Consider the following 25,827-nt stretch of genomic DNA (forward strand, 5'->3'; position numbering starts at 1 on the left):
ATTCTCCTTCTGGTCCTGGGATCCATATTAATGTGTAAAATAAAGAATTAAAATAAAAAATATTGATATACTCACCTGTCCGGAGTCCCCTGGACATCACCGCTGGTAACCGGCAGCCTTCTTTGCTTAAAATGAGCGCGTTTATGGCCTTCCATGACGTCACGGCTTCTGATTGGTCGCGTGCCGCTCATGTGACCGCCGCGCGCTCATTTTAAGCAAAGAAGGCTGCCGGTTCACAGCGGTAAGGTCCAGGCTGCGTCGGAGAGGTGAGTATATCAATATTTTTTATTTTAATTCTTTATTTTACACATTAATATGGATCCCAGGGCCTGAAGGAGAGTTTCCTCTCCTTCAGACCCTGGGAACCATCAGGGAAACCTTCCAATACTTGAGTCCCAATGACTTGTATTGGTATCGGGTATCGGTATCGGATTAGATCCGATACTTTGACGGTATCGGCCGATACTTTCTGATACCGATACTTTCAAGTATCGGACGGTATCGCTCAACACTACTCTTAAACAATGTCTTAGGTAATGAAATATCCCATTTATGCTACAAAAGTATCGGATCTCGGTATCGGAATTCCAATACCGCAAGTATCGGCCGATACCCGATACTTGCGGTATCGGAATGCTCAACACTATTTAAGAGTCAAAATGACAGTCTAAAAGCTATTGCATTTGTTATGTGTGAGACATACAGTGACAAGAAGGCAGCTATCTCACTTTAGAGCCATTACAAGTGGAGCACAACAGACGAATGTGTGATTACTGACACCTTTACGCTCTCACTTCCAGATGGGCAGTTTGGGGGAGGAAAGTACAGCAGAGGTGACAATGTTATGAGAGCAGGAAAGCTGATGGAAGGATTTGTAATGTGACACGCTAAACTCAGCTGTACCACCCCTCTCCCCCCCTCAATACCTGTTCAGAGTTGAAAGCTCAAATGCGCCAGTAATCACACTTATGTCTGTTATGCTCACAGCAACCTGTAATGGTTCTGCAATGAGATCAGAGCAGGCTCTCTTTACATCTCATACAGGAGTAGACTGTTCTAAGCTATGGTGGAGGCATGTTCTTCTTAATCCCTGAAAGTTGCTACCTGCTTATGATTGGTCAATGTCATACAGGGAGAAGAAGTGCACGCCCTCAGTGAAAACTATCTAATAATATCCACTTGTACTTAACAAAATTAACTCATCAGCTACCAAATACTTTGACTGATAATATTTCCGCAACAGATAGATGGTTAAATTCTGCTCTGTAGCCACAATTACATTGTGTGACCAGTTCAACATGAAAAATGTGGTGAAAGGTCCTCTTTAATGAAGCAGGCCTAGAGTTTAATTTTGCATTACTTTTTACAAAACTTACTTATTGTTAAGAAGTTATGACTTTTTTGACTTTGACTTTTTAGTTTAGCTAGGAGTGGTTTGAATGTGTTGGAATAGATTGTGGCAAAGTCATGTAACCAAGGGCCAGCAAAAAAAAATAAAGGTCACATAGGATAGTACTAAGAGTAGTTATCCCATAAACATCTTGTAGGAATATGTCTGGTGAGATGTTGCATAAGTGACATCAGAGAAAGTCCATCACTTGGGATCTACTCAGATCTTGTGCATTTTGGAGCTGATATTCATTTCACTGAATTAGTTTTGCAACCAGTACTTACGGCCATCTCTCAATTGGAAATTGCGACCTGCTCCTTCTTAATTACAGATCAGACTAGTCAACATTTCATCATTTATTCCGAACAGATAACTGGGACTAAAACTGGGGTGGAACAGGATTCTTTAACAATATTGTTTATATGGATTTTCTAAAACCAATTCTATCCCTTCTTAGTATGAGAGGCAAGAGGTGTTTATTGCCGAGAGGGTATGCACAAAATGGGTGATATAGACCTCTCGTATCGATGAGATATCTGCCTAGCATTTGTTTGATATGAGCAACATGTAACAGACTGGGGTATGTAGCACCTTAAATACATTTCTTCTCTACTTTGTGATGCCGTAGGGATGTTACCAACCAAGTACCATACTGCTCCCGACAGAACACGAGGTCATTTCTAGGTTGTTATTTTATTTTAACAGTTAATCCTGTTTTGAAATCACAAGCGCACGAGTCATCCAGACCCGTCGGAGCAGCCAGGAAGGCTTTTCTTGCAGGTTCGTATTGTTGGCCATAATTTAAGAATTAATTTGTCGTCTCAGTTTTCTGCTCTCCAGGAGCACACGAGACAGAACATCGGGGACATCAAATATTCTAACATGTTACAAACAAGTAATAAATAATAAATTAGAAAGTTACTAACTGTGAAGAATTTGAACCTAACGCACTCAACAAAACACTGTAAAAGCGATAAACATCAAAGCAATAATCAGCCTAAATAACATGTACAAGGAGAACAATTTTGGCTATAATAATAAATACATCTTCTATTGGATGACGGAACATTAGGATTTTGGTAGAAATTAGCAAATTCATCCATTTTCGAGAAAAGGGACAAGATGATGGCACAAAGTAATGACTATGACACCTAAGGTAACACAGTTACATTTCTCTAAGTATATGGTCAATGACATTATAACATCTCATCACGGTCTCACATGTACGAGCCCAAAATTAAGAGTGTAATCCAAGTTATATACTGTGAGGCCTAAGATACGCAGGTCTGCATGTTGATAAGGTGACCATCTTATTAAAACCATTCGGAATTTATTAAGTCTGTAGCGCAGTACTAACTTTTGGCATGCCAGTGGCATACTGCCTCTTGCACTACCTTAAGCAATTCCAAGTTAAATGGTTATTTCCAACACAGTTACTACCTATCCACAGAATAGGTGATAACTTGTGGATCATTGGAGGTTCGACCACTTGGATCCCTGCAGGTTCTGAGATCAGGGCTCTAAAATGCTCCATCAGAGTGGAGCGGTAACAATGAATTAAACATTTTAGAGCCCCAATCTTGGGATCAGTAAGGGTCTCAGGGATTAACCTATCATGTGATTCCCTTTAAATCATAGAATTAAGACTTAATTAAGTTCCATAAAGGGCAACCGACCTTGGCCCATTTTATATAGATTAACATAGAAAGCCATGATGCACCATAACAACAGGTGAGACATCAACTACCGTTGTTCTATCAGCATTAAGACCCAACACTCTACCACAATGTCTAACTACACTTTTTTGGGGGGGAAAAATGATACCGAAGCTTCTGATCTCCTGACAGAAAGTCAAAGTTAAACTTTGTAGGGTTAATGTCAAAACTTTCCCTTATTCGATAGAAACAAAGGATGGTCTTCAGCATTAGAGCTGCTTTTTTTGCCTTTGAGTCAATGGCAAAACCATTACATTGTATGCTCAGAGCTGAGTACAGATTGTTAAATACATTCTACAGAGAAGAACATAGAAGGGATATTGCAGCTTTTTTTACAATAAAGTTGTGGTTTTTGACTTAGAAGAAAAATAAAAAAAAGAACAAAGAGAAATGATATTCAGAAATAAAAGCTTTTCGTCCAAGTTGGTAGTTTATCTGGAGCCCTTGCCTTATCGAGGCCATAAAAAAAATGAACTTTCTAGCACACAGTTATCGACAAGGGCCTATGATAAAAAAGAACATTATTGTAATCAGTGAGAATACAGTCAAAACTAACACAAACACAAAAAGGCACTTGAGAGGACATCCACTAGCTAGTGCCGCAACATTTCCTCGAAGGGCAGACCGATACCCCCTATTGCCATTGCATTTGATGATGGTGCATGTACTGTATAGACGTTTTTAGCACTATGCTTCAGAACAACACTGAAACACAACAATAATGGATAGCTTTGCTTCAAAAATGCCAAAAAACATCATAGTGGCACATTTTAGGACTTCCTAAGCCTTTGTTACAGCACAAACAGATATGCACAAACATGAAATAGTCGTGCCGCGAGTCCGTTGATGTGTAGGGGTAGGACACGCAGGGTCTAGGTGTCAATCCAAAAAACCCCAGTGAGTGTTATCTCTGGATTCTGTGCACAACCAAGAAGTATCCGCAGCAGGAAACAGAACAAAACGAAACAGAGGTTACAAAACCATAAAATCAATCATAATTGGTCTCAACAACCAGCATCTGATTATCCATAAACAAAATAACGAACAGAAAAGCCAGCTGTACATGATTCAGATTGTATATACGTTCATAGTTTTCAGGTATATTCACTGACGCTCCTGAGAGAAGTTTGGCTTCACGACAACCAACGCACTTTTTTAAGCCTAAACAGTAAAAGATCATCGGTCCGTCTTCACCAAGATTGACTTTAGTCTTTCCACCAAAAGTTGCTGCAACGTTATGTTTCCTTTTCGCTGCTTCATGCCTCTGAATATGTATTCTGTGTGTTTAATTTGTCCTTTTTCAACTTGACACCGTCCACAAGTTCAAAATTGTAATTTTCAAGGGCAGACAAGTTCCTCTGTGACATGACATGATGCCAACATGCACAGTAGAGGACCACTCCACATATCGCTCCTAGGAGTACCCCCAGAGCACTCATTGCGATGATAGTGATAAGAATGGGGTCCAAATTCTTCAGTACACCGCCTGGATGCCTGACGACTGTATCGTTATTCCAACCAGGATAATTAGGTGTGATACCTGAAAAAAGGAATACCAATTGTAATTTTCACCCATTTATGGCTTTATTTTAAATGGTTTATAAGAGATCATATATCATATGCATGTCATTATGTGCTTCCTCATTACATAAAGTTCTACTAACCCAATGTATGGATAGTATATATATATATATATATATATATATATATATATATATATATATATATAAATATATATAATAAAAAAAATACATATATATATATTGTGTATATATATATATATATATATATATATATATATAAAATATATAAAAAAATATATATTGTATATATAAAATATACAAGACTGATGTATGCTTAGTCCAGGACCTGAATAGTGCTACTGGAAACAGGGATTCTTGTCTCATGCTCCTTGCCTTCAGCCTCTACATTAAGCGATGTATCAATCTAGTTAAGAACGTATCTTTAAACTTCATTACCCATTATAAAAAATCACAGTAAAATCCCATGTACCAAGAGTGAAATGCGAGTTATCTTGGCCATGGACAATAATGCTGGCCATATACATTAGATGACTGTTGGCCAAAAGATCTTCGCCTGAGATGGCTCTCTCGGTTGGCTAAGTGCTCCTGTGATCTTCAGAACAAAGCCGCTGACTGACGTGTCATCAGTTGGATTATCTCAGGGAGAAATATCCGATTGGTAATCCAAAATCTGATATGCCTGGTCGACATCACTCCTGACCATCATTTGGCAGGAATTTGGTGCAAAAAATTTCAGCTAAAGCCAAAAGTCAAGTGTGCTTGGTAGGACATTAACGTGCACTGTAATACAACCGACACGCACAATGCTGGGCATGGTGGACTGACCATACTGGCATAAGGGCAGTTTTGAGGGGCTCATGACCTTGTTCAATGCAAGCAAGTAGCAATAATGCAAGTGACAAGTGCTCCTTAATTGTATCATGGCTATGATACTTTAGGGTATGCCAAACACAATGAATATGTTGAGGATTTTCTATCTGGATTTTCCATTAGAATATAAATCAGCATAGAGGATGAAATATGACTACATTTCACACAGATTCTTCAGCATTTTGTGGACAAAAAAATTGACCTTGGGTGCAGTTTTTAGGTCCCCAGCAAGTCAGTATAAGCTATCGAATGAGCAAGGATTTTTACAAAATTTCCTTGTTAAGGTCAATTTTCAAAAAGCCAATGTAGTACTTGTAAATGTAAACTTAAGCTTGCCACACATTAGACTCATGTTGGACTATATCGATGGCTCCGGTCGATGGTCTGATGTGTATGGGAGAAGAATGGAAAGGTTAAATTTGATTAGCTGTCTCAATCAAGTATGTGTTGCATTGAAGTTTACCATTCAAGCCCATAGCCGCAAGATTTTCATTTCTGTTTAAAGCAAAACTTTTTAAGAAGAAGTTTTTTTTTAATCCAAATCAAATCTTTTTACCGAATGAATCAAAGTCCAAATTCATTAAAATGGCGCAAGCAAGCCATCATTTTTGCGTAAAGCCCAACATTGTATTCATTTTTTCTGCCTTCAACCATGTTTGCCAGTTTTTAGTTAAAAAAGTCGGACATTTTGCAAAATGCTACAACTTTTTAGCTAGCATACACAAATCACTTAGTGGGGAGGGGCAACTGGAGTTGCACCAAATTTTGCCACTTTTTAAAGAAGTTGCATTTTATGAATCAGACATCTGGAAATGCCAATTGACGTAAAATTAATAAAACAAACTAAACTACAAAAGAAAACTTGAAAATAGACACAAATCATTTGATGAATTTGTTGCAAATGACCAAAGTCGCTAACTGAGAAGTGCTTATGTCAAAAACTGGTGGAAATGCAATGATGAACTGGGCCCTTAGGGACTTGAAAAAGACAGAAACAAACAATGAGGTTTTAAAGAGTTAAACACTAGTAATGAGCAATATTTGAGCATGCTTGGGTGCTAAACTTTTTTTTGCTTTAGGTTGTGCCTATTTCTCAAACATCTCAATCCACCATGTATAATAATCCAAGTGGCGCCGTCTGATACATAATTAAAAACTGCAGCTCTGCTATATCAGTATATGAGATGTCCGTACAATGACATTCTCTCTAGAATAAGTCCTGGAATCTATGGGCTCTTATACATGTCTCTTCAGTGGTGTGACACTACAACTCTCAGCATTGGGCAGCTCTACAGTCACATGCATGTACAAGTCTACAGGCTGACGGGACCCTGATACTTTGTAGACTTAATGCAGGCAATTTCCTTACTTGATTTAAACAAAGGAATGATATCTGTCTTATTGATCGAGCATCACAGCTGCATATTGTAGATAAGCCCGAAGCAAAGATGATGCTGCGTTTGAGATAACTGGTAAATCAATTCAGCATTGGGACAATATTGCTGCTTGTTTATGATAAAGACATAGATTAGACTGCGAAATTATGCCGTAGCCCAAAGTGAAAAATCCCATTACATTAGATATTGAGGAGCGAAATTATGCCGTAGCCCAAAGTGAAAAATCCTATTACATCAGATATTGAGGATTCATGTGATGTGCGATCAGCCGCCGTTCCATATTTTCACTTTTGACATTTTGCAATATTGATAGGGGCAGCAAGTTGTATATCTGGGTCCGTCCATAAAACATCTTCCTCTGTAGCACCTCCTGCCTGCATCAGCATCTTCTTTAAAGCTCCATTTACAAGGATCACATATGGACAATGGAAGAACTGGGCAAAACAGTGTAGTGTTATAGGAGGGTCATTTATGGCCTCACCAAGGAGTCATGGCGCAGGTCAAGAGCTGTCACCATGTGATGGAACGTTCCAACACTTGGTTACATGGCACAATTTTTTTTATATAATATTGCAAATACATGTTGTAAATTATTGCTTTTGGTCAGTTGGAGGGTATTTTTGCCCTACTGACACAACTGTACAACCCCATCTGCCAACATTACTTGAAGCAATCAATCATGGCTCCCTTCGCGACTGCCTAATGCCCCGATTGCAAGCCTTTATCACTCCCCCCTTATACCTCTTCCATGCCCACTAAAGTGTGTTTGGATGATGAGGCATCATGGTATCATACACAGGAGACTTTCCAGGTCCCTCTGAAAGATTTTGACAGCTCCTGCAAATTTTGCCAACTCTACTGAGAGTGCATGGGTCTACTCTTTTACTGGAGCTTACAAGATGTGAGAGTTGTCAGGTATGCTATTATCGCTACTACTCCACCCTTCACAATCAGTACCAACACCATGCTTGTGAGCCATGCATGTGATCCAGCATGGGACATACCTTGTTGAACATTTGTTTGGTCCACGGTTCCTGCTCCAGATTCTGGTGGCGGAGGCCCTAAATATACCAAAAAGAGTGTAATAAATATGATTGCACAAGTTCACCTTCTACAATTCATTTGTGCTGTTGAGAAAGCTCTATGCAACTAATTTGAGAAAACAAACAAACCCAAACCATGGGGTTCTCCCGATTATCCCTCCACAGATTAAGCTGGGGGGGCAGAAGAATGGGATGGTTGAAATGTAATCATCTGCTCCTCTGTTCAGTCCTAAAGGTACCACCTTCACATTAAGCGACGCTGCAGCGATAGCGACAACGATGCCGATCGCTGCAGCGTCGCTGTTTGGTCGCTGGAGAGCTGTCACACAGACAGCTCTCCAGCAACCAACGATGCCGAGGTCCCCGGGTAACCAGGGTAAACATCGGGTTGCTAAGCGCAGGGCCGCGCTTAGTAACCCGATGTTTACCCTGGTTACCATCGTAAAAGTAAAAAAAACAAACACTACATACTCACCTGCGCGTCCCCTGCCGTCCGCTTCCTGTACTGACTGAGCGCCGGCCCTAACAGCACAGCGGTGACGTCACCGCTGTGCTTTTACTTTCACTTTAGGGCCGGCGCTCAGTCAGTGCAGGAAGCGGACGGCGGGGGACGCGCAGGTGAGTATGTACTGTTTGTTTTTTTTACTTTTACGATGGTAACCAGGGTAAACATCGGGTTACTAAGCGCGGCCCTGCGCTTAGTAACCCGATATTTACCCTGGTTACCAGCGTAAAACATCGCTGGCATCGTTGCTTTTGGTGTCAAACCTGACGATAAACGCCGGTCTGACGACCAAATAAAGTTCTGAACTTTAATCAACGACCAGCGATATCACAGCAGGATTCTGATCGCTGCTGCGTGTCAAACTAAACAATATCGCTAGCCAGGACGCTGCAACGTCACGGATCGCTAGCGATATCGTTTAGTGTGACGGTACCTTAAGATAAGTTGCTGATTGGCAAAAGATAACCGTATACAGGCAGGAACAACACAGCTCCTTTCACTTTCAAGTTGCCGTTCCTGGGTACTGCAGCTCATCTTGGAACTGAGCTGTAGTACCCAAGAATGCTCACTACACCATGAACGGAGCTGTGACTTTCCAGCTCTATGTACTAACAACAAAAAAGAAGACTGAGAGGAGACTTAATAGCTGTCTACAAATATCTCAAGGGCTGTCACATTGTAGAAGGATCATCTTCGTTCTCATTTGCACAAGGAAAGACTAGAAGCAATGGGATTAAACTGAATGGGAGGAGACACAGATTAGATATTAGAAAAAACTTTTTGACAGTGCGGGTGATCAATGAGTGGGACAGGCTGCCACGAGAGGTGCCGAATTCTCCTTCCATGGAAGTTTTCAAACAAAGGCTGGACGGACATCTGTCTGGGATGATTTAGTGAATCCTGCATTGAGCAGGGGGTTGGACCAGATGACCCAGGAGGTCCCTTCCAACTCTACCATTCTATGATTCTATAATTCTATGATTCTATGGCTGTCACTATGTGTTGGATCCCCACCAATCGTATATTGATGACCTATCCTAAAAATGGTTTATTATCAAAAGCCTGGAAAAAAATCCTTTATGTTGTGTATTAATAGACATTATTACCTATTATTATTATTATTAGTTTCGTACCTTTACAATCTTCCGGAGCAATTTTATTAGCAATAGTGATATCATCCACCGCAATTCCTCCAGTACCTTTGCCAATTGTGCCCTCAACCACCACCTGGACACAGAAAAATAGTTAAAAAAAACCCATTAAATTTAAATGAGACACAGTTTTTATACCCAATCTAGTCTCCATCATAAATGCTATATATTAATAGGAGCGAAAATCACTTTAGGCATTCTTTAGGGGAATGAGGGCCTTATAGCATATGTATATATAATGGTCATCATTGAAGGAGAATAAATGGTATCTAGCGTCTAAAACTGTCTAAAGTTATACTATGCAGGCATTACCCCCAATCCTTAATCTAGACGTATGCAGGGGCGTAGATATAGGGGTGCAGAAGGGTCAGTCAGACCTTGGTCTTGGAGTATAAATGGTGCAGCATACTTGGTGGGAGATGAGGGTCCTATAAAGCCTATCACAGATTCTGCATTTGACCCAGGATCTCCAACTTAGATTTTGGACATACGTGGAAAATTCTGCAAGTGTCTATACCGATATTTTTACATCATAAAGTACCCAGGAAACAAATGTTAAAGTCAGGTCATTAGAACATTGCTAATCTCTATCTTGGGAATTTATCCAAAGGTAAACATTAGTGATGAGCGAGTGTACTCTTTGCCTGGGTTTTCCCGAGCACGCTCGGGCGGTCTACGAGTGTTCATGACTGCTCGGAGATTAAGTTTTCATCGCCTCAGCAGCATGATTTACAGCTATTAGCCAGCTTGATTACATGTGGGGATTACCTAGCAACCAGGCAACCCCCACATGTACTCAGCCTGGCTAGTAGCTGTAAATCATTCAGCTGCCGTGATGAAAACTAAATCTCCGAACACTAAAAAATACTCGGAGGTCATCCGAGCGTGCTCGGGAAAACCCAAGCAACGAGTACACTCACTCATCACTAGTAAACATCCCATCTTCTCATAGAAGCCTGGTCTCAGGGAAAAATTCCAACGGAAAATCCACAGAAAAAAACACCAGTATTTCACTGTACCCGATACGGCTTTATCGGCTTGTGCAGGGGAACTCGAGCTTCTCTCCATGTGTTGTGATATTTGCTGTCGCTAGCTACCCAGAGCAGTTGGTCCAAGCCGTCTTGTCTTTCATAATGTAGTTTTATGCTCAAAGATCCGACGTGAGATCCAGATATATGGTACCAGAATGTCATGCACTGGACGGTATTCATGGAAGGCACAACCGGGCTGAGGAGGCGGACAACTTTGCCACTGTGTCTTTCATCAGCTTCAGAGTAGATGAAGTTACCATCTCCTGTAAAAGACATATATTGTATTTTTCAGTGACATTTGCATTGATATGGAACTGCTATGGCTCTCTACGATACAGGTATGGTACTGTACAGTATAGTGATGAGCGAGTATACTCGTTGCTCGGGTTTTCCCAAGCATGCTCGGGTGGTCTCTGAGTATTTATGACTGCTCGGAGATTTAGATTTCCTTGCTGCAGCTGCATGATTTGCGGCTACTAGAGAGCTTGATTACATGTGGGGATTCCCTAGCAACCAGGCAACCCCCAGATGTACTCAGGCTGTCTAGCAGCTGTAAATCATCCAGCTGCGGCAAGGAAAACTAAATCTCCGAGCAGTCATAAAATACTCAGAGACCACCCGAGCGTGCTAGGGAAAACCTGAGCAACGAGTGCTCTTCACTAGTACTCTATAATACTGGTATGGTACTCTATGGTACTTGTATGACTCTCTGTGATACTGGTATGGTACTCTATGGTACTGGTATGGCTCTCTATGATACTGGTATGGTACTCTATAATACTGGTATGGTACTCTATGGTACTGGTATGGCTCTCTATGATAGTGGTATGGTACTCTATAATACTGGTATGGTACTCTATGGTACTGGTATTGCTCTCTATGATACTGGTATGGCACTCTATAATACTGGTATGGTACTCTATGGTACTGGTATGGTACTCTATAATACTGGTATGGCTCTATGATAGTGGTATGGTACTCTATAATACTGGTATGGTACTCTATGTAACTGGTATGGCTCTCTATAATACTGGTATGGTACTCTATGGTACTGGTATGGCTCTCTATGATACTGGTATGGTACTCTATAATACTGGTATGGAACTCTATGGTACTGGTATGGCTCTCTATGATAGTGGTATGGTACTCTATGGTACTGGTGAACTGGTATGGTTCTCTGTTGTACTGGTATAACATTCAGTGGTACAGTAGAGAACTGTATGGTACTTTATTGTACTGGTATATGACTCATATTACTTTATAGTGCTTGTATGGTACTGGTATGGTACCCTATGGTTCTGGAATTGCACTCTATGGTGGTGGTATGCTTGTCCATGGTACTGGCATGATACTGTATACCAGTTCTCCTTGACACTCGAGCAGTACACAGAATTTTGAACCAATTTAGATGGTGTTCTAGGGTGGATATTCCCATTGAGGCCTGCATTTTTGTAAGAAAGCCTCATGTGAACACCATCACTTTCTCAGGAGAGTGCCTGAAAATCCTTAACACATTTCTTAATAGCAGTTTTGCCATTTCACTTGGTTAGAAAATAGAAAAATAATGATTAAATATAAAAACTGAAATTTTACAGCTGCAATGAACTAGCGATGCCATTGTACTCGGGACCAACTGTGTGGAACAGATAACCAGTCTATTTAATGTGTAACTGCATGAGATGTGCACGGCTCACTGTCCAAAATGAAGAAAACTTGGCCGTTTGAGTACATTAGATCATGTTTCATTAGCGGCTCAATTCATCAAAGGCAGTGTTAATTTTCTACCCACTGCCCATCAAACAGTAGGGGAGAGCCTACAAACAATGGTGTCCAGGAGTAAATTGATATAAATCTACCCCTTTATAAGAAAGCTTTTGTGTAACTCATGGAACGGAGCAGAATTTAGGAGTGAACTATCACTGGCGCTGCATGAATACTAATAGGTGCTGTCAGCACCTACGGTAAATGTGCCCAATCCAAGAGGTAAAGAAGAGGTCAATGCAAGGTGTATGTCAGCAGCTAAAGGGTAGGTATATTTTTATACAGTATGTACCTAACCTATATACACATTTGAACTGAAATTACTGCCTGTATTATTCTCCAGAGCTGCATTCACAGTCCTGCTGGTTGTCATTGAACATACTAGTTAAGCTTTGTCACAACATTCGTAAAATACAGCAGGACAGGTAATTTTTCCAAAATCAGGTTACTGCAATAGAGAATTTAGATTGTGAGCCCCAATGAGGACAGTGATGATGTCTGTAAAGCACTATATAAGCAATGAATGCCTACTAAACCAATGTGTTATATCACAGTCAGTGTTGGGCCGGAGTGCCAAGAGCCCACCAGTAACCAACTCCAAGGCCCCACTTTTTAGATACATGCAAATATGACTTTATCCTCATTCACAAAACTCCATAGTATATGGTGAATCAAGCGTATTGTGCCAAAGTACTGCTCCTATAAGAGGGTAGTGGCCCATTCCTGCACAGGGGCCCACCGGAGGATTCTCCTGTTCTCTGGTTGGCCAGTCATATAATGTAGTGGCGCTCACCTGTGTGATCCTGTACCGGGCCGGTCTTGCTGTTCAACACTGTCCATTTCAGTCCTAGCGTACTGTCGTGTTCCCACTTACAGATTGTCTTCTCTGATCCCCATCCAAATTTACAATCGAGATCGCTTGGTGGTGGCTCTGTAGAAACACAGAAACACATTGGCATTGAGGAACTATTGTATGTAAATCCCTTTAGACAGGGACAAGGGTGAACTGAGAATGATCTGAGACTTCGGGCAGCATTGGCCATTGGTCCCTTTACCACCTGTCATAGTAATATTTGACTTAAAGGAGTATTTCTATCTCAGGCACTTCTGGGAAGTCCACAAGGATTTGCCATGAATGGCTTCTAGATGTAGATGCCAACTCTGTCACCAGAATGGGGTGTCCCCTGACTCCCATCCTACCTGGGATTGCAACCATTGTCAATGGAAAAATAGAGAATCTCTCCATTCACTGCTGCAGGAGCTGTGAATCCTGCAGAACAAGCTCACGTGGATAGTATCGTCACTCCCAGAGAAGTGAATGGAGAGAGCCACATTTCCATTTACAGCAGCATTCAGAGGAGGGTGAAGACACTCATTTTTCATGATCTAGAGGTGGGTCCTACAAATGGACATTATTGGCACATGAGATGGCAGTACACATTTAACCTGTCAATCTTTACACTTGGGAGACCCTGCAACTTTAATGTATTTGTGGGCCCCTTATAGACATTGACTTTCAGGCCCTACTCAAATGTCCAAATTTTTACTCCACACTTTGGAAATAGATACAGAAAATACAGATTACAGTACGAAATTACAAAATAGGAAAATGGAGACAAGGAACGATACGAAGGATTACATTGTACATGCAAAGCTGTGGAATATGTTAGTGCTACTTTTCTTTCTCTATTTACTATTATATTTTTTTAATCATTTTTGCTCTACATTACCCAGACTATAGGGTTATAGAAATACATAATGATGAGTGCAAATGTACGTTTCCGCAAACTTGCCTTGCAGTTACAAAGAAGAAGCCACTAGATGTCACTGTGCATCACGTTTCCCTCTTCATAAAGGCGCAACGCCAAAACAGTCTCTAGCGTACAGCAAGGGAGCGCGGGTATTAGATGTCACTATGAGATCCTATAAAATTGTGTGCATTTTATTCCAAGATTCCCAACAGCCGTATGCAATGTAATTGCTTTTTTTTATTTTTCTTCCTAAAGGTTTAGGAAGATGAATAGAAGGATGTGTAGAGCAGATAAAACTAATGTTTACGTTTTTGACTTCTGCTGCCCGCTGTAAAAATCATGTCTCCAACATCCCTTCAACTCCCTGACTGCTCGCTTTTTACTCAAGGAAGGAAACCCGTCTCAAAGAACAAAAAAAATTCTTCCAGGAATGTTGCCATTGTTCACAACAAAGTCAAATAAGGTCTTAGAAATCCGACATCCTTCCCCGGCTGGTGCATATTTGTCTCGTGATCTAATTGCTTTAATTTTCTGTATTTTGGATGCCATATTCTCAAAAAACAGCATTTACATTCTACCCCTCTCTTTTTCCCATCTGCTGCCAAACAATGTAATACTCTACAGAGAAGACGACTTTACAATGGTTAGCACCTCTGGTGCCCAGGGGGAGACGTGTGAAGAGCGACTCCTTGGAGGGTTCTTGTGTTTTGCTGACAAAGAAAAACACCCATCCTATAAATGCATATATTAATGCAACACAAATCTAGATGTCTGAAGTGTTAACACTTGGTTATTCACAATCTGCTCAGTGCACTGGACTGCTAGACTTATAGTATTATTGACCCCTAAAGAAAGTCCATATTCCTAATAGGTCATATAAAGTCATGGCCAAAAGTGTTGGCATGGTTTAAACTGGAGGAGAAGAAAACTGTCTGAGGACGTGAGAAACATACTGTAATCAAGAAATGTACAACCCATGGCATTGTAGCTAATCTCCCTGGATGTGGATGGCAGAAAAAAATTGATGAAAGGTTGCAAAGCAGGGTAGTCCGGATGGTGTATAGGAAGCCCCAATCAAGTTACAAAGAAATTCAAGCTGTCCAGCAGGCTCAAGGTGCATCAGTGTTAGTGTGAATTATCTGTCAAAATTTTAATGAAATGAAACGCTATGGCAGGAGACCCAGGAGGACCCCACTGCTGATACAGAGACATTAAAAAACTAGACTGCAGTTTCCCAAAATGTATGTGAGTAAGCCAACATGCTTATGGGAGAGCGTCTTGTGGACAGATGAGACCAAGATAGAGCATTTTAGTAAAGCACATCATTTTACTGTTTACCGAAAATGAAATGATTCCTGCAAAGAAAAGAACACAGTACCTACAGTCAAGCATGGTGGAGGTTCAAAGATGTTTTGGGCATCATTAAATCTGAAGATTACCAATGCATTTTGGGTCGCAATACTGTGCCCATTGTCAGAAAGCTGTTTTTGCCTCCTAGGTCATGGGTCTTCCAGCAGGACAATGACCTAAAACATGCTTCAAGAAGCACCCAGAAATAGATGGAAACAAAGCGCTGGAGAGTTCTGCAATGGCCATCGGTGTTAAATCCCATTTAACACTGATGAAGAGATCTTAAAATTGCTGGTGAGAAAAGGCGCCCTTCAAATATCAGAGACCTGGAGCAGTTTGCAAAAGACAAGTCATCCAAAATTCATCCAAAAGCTAACTTTTATCTGATGTGTATGGGGGCCTTAAAGTGTTATCTAAAAAAAAAACAAGTTATTTCTTATCTGTGGGATGGGGAATAACTTGTTGATCACTAGGAGAGAGACTTGCCCTGAAACTCAATGATCCCGAGATCCAAGATAAGCACCACCGCAACTCAAAAGAGAGCCTCTATGGCCTCGTTCTTGGGGTTCCAAAGTCCGGATCTCAAAATCTATGAGTGTCCCAGCAGTAGGACCCCCAACGATAAGCGACTTATCCCTGATCTTATGCATAACTTGTTTTTGGGAACAACCCTTAAATTTGCGTAGGAAATTCTCCGTAAGCTATGAGCAGCACAAATCTCTCCTGTGCTGATGGTTTGGTACAGTGTCTCAGTGTAGGTCAAAGCTTCAACTTGAAATAAAATCAGTTTAACTCACAGAGGATTGTCTGATCTGGATAATATTGAAGCAAATCTTCAGCTGGAGAAGTATAAGAATAATAATGGTAAGCCCAATGCCTGGAAAGACGACTAGAGCAGCTTTTGCAGGGAAACAAATATTTTTAAGAGTCTTTGTCGCTGTTTTGCTGCTTCAATTATCTCAGTCCCAATGTTTATCCCTATGGTATTGTCTCCAGTCCTAAAAAAAGCAGATTTTCCAGTGTGCGCTGTCTCAGGATGGAGATCAGGTGGATGGGAAGTCAGCGTGTCTAGTGGCATCTTATGACTGTGCCAAGGTTATTACTACTAAGTAGCTCACAGGGAAACCAAATAGGCTTTCTTCTTCTACTGCACGGTGTAATCGCCCTGAAATCATGAATGAAGCTGCAGAGTAATAATGGGTTTTGCTTTGAGACTGCAGGAATAGATGGCAGCGGATCGCTGTGGTTCCTGTGATGACAGCACATCTTGAAATGATTCTTTAGAGATCTTCCATCTATAAAGTCCACATTGCAATTTGTCTGATGTCATTAATTGTGACTCACGGCTCTGCCAGGTACCGAAGCCACCCACAGAATGAGAAAAATGGCCTCACGTAACCAGTCCACACTGTGCAAAATGTATGTGTATATGGGAGTATCATACTATACTATATGGACATTGCCACAGGTGTATGAAATCAAGCCCCGTGTCGTCTGCCTTTATTAACATTTGTGAAGATTCCTGGTGGTAAAAAACTCACTGACAGCAGCTCAGATCTGAAATAGAGCATATTAAAAGTCAGGTTATGAAATTTCTTCCCTAAATGTTCCCCCATCTCTTGTGAGTGATATTAAAAAGAGGAAGGAACCGCACTACTCAGTAACTAAATATTGTCCCCCGTCCTGGTATAAAGTCCCCTATTTTGAGTCCTTATCTGGTATAATGTCCCCCATCTTGGGTCCGTATCTGGTATAATGTCCCTCATCTTGGGTCCTTATCTGGTATAATACCCCCCATTCTGGGTCCTTATCTGGTATACTGTCCTTCATCCTGGGTCCTTATCTGGTATAATGTCCCCCATCTTGGGTCCTTATCAGGTATAATACCCCCCATCCTGGGTCGTTATCTGGTATAATGTCCCCCATCTTGGGTCCTTATCTGGTATAATGTCCCTCATCCTGGATCCTTATCTGGTATAATATCCCCCATTCTGGGTCCTTATCTGGTATAATGTCCCTCATCTTGGGTCCTTATCTCGTATAATATCCCCCATCCTGGGTCCTTATCTGGTATAATGTCCCCCATCTTGGGTCCTTATCTGGTATAATAACCCCTATCATGGGTCCTTATCTGGTATAATGTCCCTCATTGTGGGTCATTATCTGGTATAATGTCCCCCATCTTGGGTCCTTATCTGGTATAATGTCCCCCATCTTGGGTCCTTATCTGGTATAATATCCCCCATCTTGGGTCTTTATCTGGTATAATGTCCCCCCATCTTGGGTCCTTATCTGGTATAATACTCCCCATTCTGGTTCCTTATCTGGTATAATGTCCCTCATCCTGGATCCTTATCTGGTATAATGTCCCTCATCCTGGATCCTTATCTGGTATAATATCCCCCATTCTGGGTCCTTATCTGCTATAATGTCCCTCATCTTGGGTCCTTATCTGGTATAATAACCCCTATCCTGGGTCCTTATCTGGTATAATGTCCCTCATCGTGGGTCATTATGTGGTATAATGTCCCCCATCTTGGGTCCTTATCTGGTATAATGTCCCCCATCTTGGGTCCTTATCTGGTATAATATCCCTCATCTTGGGTCCTTATCTGGTATAATGTCCCCCATCTTGGGTCCTTATCTGGTATAATACTCCCCATTCTGGTTCCTTATCTGGTATAATGTCCCTCATCCTGGATCCTTATCTGGTATAATATCCCCCATTCTGGGTCCTTATCTGCTATAATGTCCCTCATCTTGGGTCCTTATCTGGTATAATGTCCCCCATCTTGGGTCCTTATCTGGTATAATGTCCCCCATCTTGGGTCCTTATCAGGTATAATACCCCACATCCTGGGTCGTTATCTGGTATAATGTCCCCCATCTTGGGTCCTTATCTGGTATAATACTCCTCATTCTGGTTCCTTATCTGGTATAATGTCCCTCATCCTGGATCCTTATCTGGTATAATATCCCCCATTCTGGGTCCTTATCTGGTATAATGTCCCCCATCTTGGCTCCTTATCTGGTATAATGTCCCCCATCTTGGGTCCTTATCTGGTATAATAACCCCTATCCTGGGTCCTTATCTGGTATAATGTCCCTCATCGTGGGTCATTATGTGGTATAATGTCCCCCATCTTGGGTCCTTATCTGGTATAATGTCCCCCATCTTGGGTCCTTATCTGGTATAATATCCCCCATCTTGGGTCTTTATCTGGTATAATGTCCCCCATCTTGGGTCCTTATCTGGTATAATACTCCCCATTCTGGTTCCTTATCTGGTATAATACTCCCCATCCTGGATCCTTATCTGGTATAATATCCCCCATTCTGGGTCCTTATCTGCTATAATGTCCCTCATCTTGGGTCCTTATCTGGTATAATAACCCCTATCCTGGGTCCTTATCTTGTATAATGTCCCCCATCGTGGGTCATTATGTGGTATAATGTCCCCCGTCTTGGGTCCTTATCTGGTATAATGTCCCCCATCTTGGGTCCTTATCTGGTATAATATCCCCCATCTTGGGTCCTTATCTGGTATAATGTCCCCCATCTTGGGTCCTTATCTGGTATAATACTCCCCATTCTGGTTCCTTATCTGGTATAATGTCCCTCATCCTGGATCCTTATCTGGTATAATATCCCCCATTCTGGGTCCTTATCTGCTATAATGTCCCCCATCTTGGGTCCTTATCTGGTATAATACTCCCCATTCTGGTTCCTTATCTGGTATATTGTCCCTCAGCCTGGATCCTTATCTGGTATAATATCCCCCATTCTGGGTCCTTATCTGCTATAATGTCCCCCATCCTGGGTCGTTATCTGGTATAATGTCCTCCATCTTGGGTCCTTATCTGGTATAATACTCCTCATTCTGGGTCCTTATCTGGTATAATGTCCCTCTTCCTGGGTCCTTATCTGGTATAATATCCCCCATCCTGGGTCCTTATCTGGTATAATGTCCCCCATCCTGGGTCCTTATCTATAATGTCCCCCATCTTGGGTCTTATCTTGTATAATGTCTCCCATCTTGGGTCTTATCTGGCATAATATCTCCCATCTTGAGTCCTTATCTGGAATAATACTCCTCATTCTGGGTCCTTATCTGGTATAATGTCCCTCTTTCTGGGTCCTTATCTGGTATAATATCCCCCATCCTGGGTCCTTATCTGGTATAATGTCTCCCATCCTGGGTCCTTATCTATAATGTCCCCCATCTTGGGTCTTATCTGGTATAATGTCTCCCATTTTGGGTCTTATCTAGTATAATGTCTCCCATCTTGGGTCTTATCAGGCATAATATCTCCCATCTTGGGTCCTTATCTGGTATAATATCCTCCATCCTGGGTCCATATCTGGTATAATATTCCCCATCCTGGGTTCTTATCTGGTATAATATTCCCCATCCTGAGTTCTTATCTGGTATAATATTCCCCATCCTGGGTTCTTATCTAGTATAATATTCCCCATCCTGAGTCCTTATCTGGTATGATATCCCCCATCCTGGGTCCATATCTGGTATAATATTCTCCATCCTGGGTCCTTATCTGGTATAATATTCCCAATCCTGGGTTCTCATCTGATATAATTCCCCCAATTCCGGTACAATGTCCTCATCCAGTCCCCTTGCAGTAAAATTGTCCCCCATCCTGGCCCCTTCCTGGTATAATGTCCCCCCTCCTGGGCCCATCCTGTAATAATGTTCCCAGTTCTGCCACTGTTCTCTTACACAGAAAAAACAAGATTCCTCCCACTTTACTCCGCTCCCTCAATGTGCAGTGTCCTCTTTTATAGCCAGAGGCCAGCAGCTGCCCTGATGTGCCTGCTATTGGTGACACATGATGTCACTGCTATGTGCTGCCTCTGACTGGCTCGGGGATGTCAGCTGTCTGCTTTTGATTGGCCTGAGCCATGTACTGCAATGCAGGGGGCCGGCGGGTCTCTGTGCCGCAATACATTTCAGCTGAATGTGCGTCTTCGGATGCCCATCCACCTGAAATAGGCGCTGGCATCGGTGGGCCCCGCTCCAGCACAGGCCCGGTCGCTGTTGCAGAGGGTGCATTAGTCTGAGCAAAATATGCAGCCAAAACATTGAAAGAATTGACATGCCGTAGATTTAAATTTGCACCAAATCTGCATGTCAAAAATAAGCAATCACAAAAACGCAACAAATCTGCAACATGTGCACAGACCTTAAAGTGGCAAATTCAGGTCTGCAACCTCCGTCACTACAATATCACTACATTTACTAGTGTTAATGCCAAACCTAGTCTATTTGGAGATAAGGCTTCTTGCAAGCAGTTATGCAATTACTGAGATCGATGTCTCATGACTGCTGACAGCTGCACAGACCGTACAATAAAATATTATCTAGAAATGTAAATTTGGAGACAGAACAGTGTTGGAATGAGGCCCTCCTCCACCGTCTTATCACTCGGCTCCAACAGATAAAAATTGGAAGATTCCAACAACTTATAATACAGAAACGACAGCTGCAGGGAACACTACTTGGCTCTACATGTTGATAGGTGGAACATATGCTTCGTTGTAATTTTACTTTAATCTGGATGTGAGAAACAGATAATGTCATGCTTCACTAGACGTCAATGGCGGAGGCAATGTTCTAATCATGTACATGCTGTCTGTTAAGAAAAAACAGATTACTGGAAATCACGTAAGTGCGCTACTGTCCTACTGTGATCCATGTTGTGGACCAAACTCACCAATGGAAGTCAATGGTCCCATAATAAAGAACGGCACACCGATGTCATCCCTATGCTCTATGTAATTTACTATTAAAGGGGTGAAAGAAGCTAAGATTTTATCTTTACTTAGTCAAGAAAAACAGATGGAACAAGGATTTTACGAAATGACAACTGGACCAAAAATTGGTCCAGCACACTGAAAAAAAACAAAAAAAGCCAATAATTCTTCACGTAAGAAACAGACCTTATACAGATTGGTTGGTTAAATAGAAAAGGAAACTGAATAAGAGAATGTGTTTGTCAGGAATCAGAAATCTGACATACAGTCATGGCTGAAAGTGTTGGCACCCTTTAAATTGTTGCAGAAAATGAAGTATTTCTCCCAGAAAATAATTGTTTATTGGAACAACACAAAAAAAACAGAAAAAAAGGCAAATTGGACATAATTTTACACAAAACGCCAAAAATGGGTCAGACAAAATTGTTGGCGCCCCCCAGCTTAATATTTGGTTGCACACCCCTTGAAAGAAATAACTGTAATCAATCGCTTCCTATAACCATCAACGAGCTTCTTACACCTTTCAACTTTCGAGAGCTTTGTTTCCATCCATTACTGAATGCTTCTTGAAATATGTTTTGGGTAATTATCCTGGTGGAAGACCCATCACCTAGGACACAAGCCCAGCTTTCTGACACTGGGCACTACATTCCTACCCAAAATCTTTAAGTCATCTTCAGATTTTATGATGGCTTGCATACAGTCAAGGCACACAATAACAGAGGCAGCAAAACAACCCCAAAACATATTTGAACTTCCATGATATTAGACTGTAGGTACTGTGTTCTTTTCTTTGTAGGTCTCATTCAGTTTTTTTGTAAACAATAGAATGTCTCATCTGTCCACAAGACGCTATCCACAAGACAACACTTTCGACCATGACTGTAAATGATCATCATCACCATTTTTTAGTGTTTAAAAGTACCGTAGTCTGTTAGTAGATTCATGCTGCTCAAGCCAAGAGCAGTATGAATTAGAGCCTGGTTGCATGATTGCAGCCAGGTATGTTTTTTTCGCTGCATAGTTTAAAGATCCAGCTGGGGACTATAGAGAGAAACAAGGGCTAACACAGGAAATACTGTCTTGTGTCACACGTGGATCATAGATTCACTGTGCCAAAAGCCAGGTTTACCCAGGAGAGGGGTTGCTAAGCGGCCACCTGGTTTTCGCTAGAGCTCCTGATGGTGGACTTAGGCTTGTGCTGCAGGTAGCTGCTAGGTGGCACTCCTGGGCAGTCCCCGGCCCTACAGCAGCTGACCCCAAGGGTCATGATCGCAGTCATGTACTCTAAGTCATTGGCAGTACAGGTTTCGGAGTCACAGATAGGCTAGATGTCAGAACCTTTTCAGACAATATGGATTCTGGGTCACCGGACAGGATGTACACTGGTACTGGTTAAGACAGTGCAGATTCAGCGCTGCCCATTTAGAAATCAATCAGGGAGCGGGCGTGCCATGAAGAATGCAGACCCAGAGAAGCAGGAAGCCACATCAGCGAGCGGGGACACCGTTGCATGCAAGGAGGGGAGTATGTAAGCACTGTTCAAATAAAAACACTTATACTCACCTCCCATGCTGGCGCCGTTCCAGTTGTGTCTGCACTCACATTTTGGGGCTCACATGAGGTTGTTACGTCACATGAGCCTTGCAGCCAATAAGCGCTGGCATCAAATGGAAGCCAGAGCTGTGGATGCTCTCTCATCTTCTCTTGATGTTTCTTTTGTCTGAAGGCGGGGAAAGTGACGCCTGTGCTGATTGTGCCCTGGGAATGTGAGTACCGACACCGCTAGAATGGCGCCGGCACCAGAGTATAGGTGTTTTTATTTTAACTCGGCCAATCTTTATATTGTATGCCATATAATGGATGCATTCTTCCCTACCAATACTGTTTTTAGAAGAAATTATGGAGGACAGAGCGCCAACAGGTTCGTAGAGACTCAATGCATGCCATACAGAATTCAAATAATCTTCCTTGCTGGATCAATTCATAGTTTTGCAAAAATAAACAAAACAAAAAACGATGCTATGATTGACCTGCACTACACAGTGACTGTGTGACTTTACCCACATGGAAGAGAGAAACAAGCGATTAGGCCATAAAAGTCTGACTGTGAAATACAGGTGGTTCAGACACTTAACATTTACATAGCAACGATTATCTTGATGAAAGGTCCTTATTATTTTTACGCCAGAGTAAACCAATGATCCTCACCCACATCTCTGTCATCCTATTTAATTAAGTTTGCAAATAAAAAGGCAAAAAGTTTTGAAAAGGTCTCATTAAATCCTCTCATAGTAAATTGAGCTGCTTAGTATTCACACATAGATGGCACATTCCTCTGCTCACCATGGATAATCTACATGCGGAGAAAGGGACCAAATATATTTATGGAACAAATAGGAACAGATGCTAAGACGTTTTACAGACAGAGAGAAAAAAATGGAGCGGTCTGTGGATTTTTCTTCCTCAGCTTGCGGTGTTCAGCTCGGAAAATAAGATATTATATCCCTAAGAGGAAACAAATGTCCACCCAAGAAGAACAAATCACCAAGCAAAGGCATACCTGCCACCTCTTCAGGGATGCCCAAGTGGCTCCTCAAACATGTGGAGTCCTCTGGGAATCTCCGGGATTCCCAACATAGTTGTAAAACCTTCGGCAAAGCAGAGCTTCCCCAGCACTTCCTATGGTCAGATAATGGGATGATGTTTCATCTGACTTAGTAACAAGGCGCACATTTAAGGGACAAAACGGGGCATGGTTAGAGAAAATTGATGGTTTATGCCCAAAAATCCTCCAATGTTCCCGGAAGGCAATTCGTAAAAGTTGACAAATATGAGTAAGTCTTGGCCTACATGTTGACTTTGATCGTGGCATAGGTTGTGAGTTCAACGATCCCTGTATACTGCTGCTACATTACTCCATAGTTCAAGTTAACAGGGATACAATGCGACCGAACGCTGAGAAAAGCAATTTACAAAAATACCGGAACCGTTGTGTTTTTGGCACTTTTTTCCATGATGATTACAAGTTGCAATAGAAACCTGTTCACTTTGACGCTGTGTAACAGCAGCATAAAATGATCTTTGGCTGCATGACCTGTGTTGTGGTGTAGCTCCACCATAAAAGATATCTATACACAATAAAACATATTGCATCTAACCTCTTCTGATTCTTTGCCACTGGAGTGTAGCTATAGGAGGCCAAAGGTCCTTATTTCATATGAAAGACACCTGTATCATAAATGGCACATGCTAGGTGGGGGGACTCTGTCAAGACGTTGCATTACGGGGCACAACCCACATGTAAGGATGCAGCAAATTATTTGGAAATTTGGGAATCTGCTCCACACTGCTGCATGTAAATGTTACCCCATAGTCTATGGCAGGGGTCAACTTCTTCTGGCTCACAACTACAACTCCTAGCACACCCTCTAAGCCTGAGGGCTCTCAAACAAAGAATGTATTTTGTATTTCTGTTTTATTGTCAATTTGTGGCCACAGATAAGATTCAGGAAAGATCCAAACTCATTCTTGAAAATAATTATAAGGCTTCTTCCTGAATAGAGAATATTATTACAGGTGATGACTTATGATTAGAAACATAAGACTGATTTATTTGTAGCTTTTACTTGCTATTTATGTAGCCCTAACATGCCCTGCCAACTTCATAGAAAGTCAATGAAACTTATTGGCACCGATTCATCAAAGTTTTTTTTCTCCAAAAAACTATTGTAAAAAGCTTGAAAAAGTTTTTTATAAAATTTGTGCAACGCAAGGCTGAGCAAAAGTGTGGCAATGTTTTTGCATTTCAACATGATTTTTGCTCAGCCCCGCCAAAATGTGCGGAACTGGGGAGGGACAGGGTGTGAAGTTAAATTCATGGTGAACGGTGGAGTTCCATGGAGGTTCACATCACTCATCATGACAGGCATGAAAAACAATCAATTCTATACATATAAGAAGACATCATTTTTGTCTAAAGGACCACTAAACAGGCTGTACACATTGTATTCCAGTTCCTGAGTGGTCGTTATGTTAACATTTTTTTGATTGGGTGGACCAAAGTTGCCTGGTAGTTAATTTTATCTTGACCATGATATTGTAAAAGGGACAAACCAGATTAGAAAATGGGTTGTTCTGCCACGTAGAGCCATCACCTGCTGGCACATGGTCAGCAGCCATACTCAAAGTCTAAGCTGTAGTTATAGCAAGGTTTCACTAAATAAGCAAGTAGTGTATCTGATTTACCTGATTTTGCGATGTCTTCCGTTGTTGGTGTCTCCGTACTCTGAATTGTAGTTCCAGCTAAAACAAATAAAGGACGTTATTCATATTATTATAATTTGCATTGACCACTGATTAATATATAATACAATAGCTAAAAAGTAGAGTAAAAAACTGTAAAATATTGTACATCCATCATATTAATAGAGCAATAATGTTATGCAGATCATACTCTATATATCAAACGCATCATCATAAAGTGTTCGCCGTGGTGAGAGGACGGGTGTATGAGTGCAGGGAACTTGTTTGATTGGCGTATATTATCT

General features: G+C 41.5%; 1 protein-coding gene across 1 annotated transcript in view; it reads right to left on the bottom strand.

Annotated features, from left to right (window-relative positions):
- Positions 1–499: 499 nt before the first annotated feature.
- NRP1 (neuropilin 1) overlaps positions 500–25,827 on the bottom strand; it is a 179,839-nt gene continuing 154,511 nt past the window's right edge. Inside the window, 7 exon segments of the mRNA XM_077268499.1 lie at positions 500–4,406; positions 4,409–4,645; positions 7,921–7,977; positions 9,598–9,691; positions 10,635–10,909; positions 13,201–13,338; positions 25,526–25,582. Coding sequence (XP_077124614.1) covers positions 4,282–4,406; positions 4,409–4,645; positions 7,921–7,977; positions 9,598–9,691; positions 10,635–10,909; positions 13,201–13,338; positions 25,526–25,582 — 983 coding nt within the window. The 3' untranslated portion in view covers positions 500–4,281.

The sequence above is a fragment of the Ranitomeya variabilis genome, chromosome 6, assembly GCF_051348905.1.
Source record: "Ranitomeya variabilis isolate aRanVar5 chromosome 6, aRanVar5.hap1, whole genome shotgun sequence".
Lineage (NCBI taxonomy): Eukaryota > Metazoa > Chordata > Amphibia > Anura > Dendrobatidae > Ranitomeya > Ranitomeya variabilis.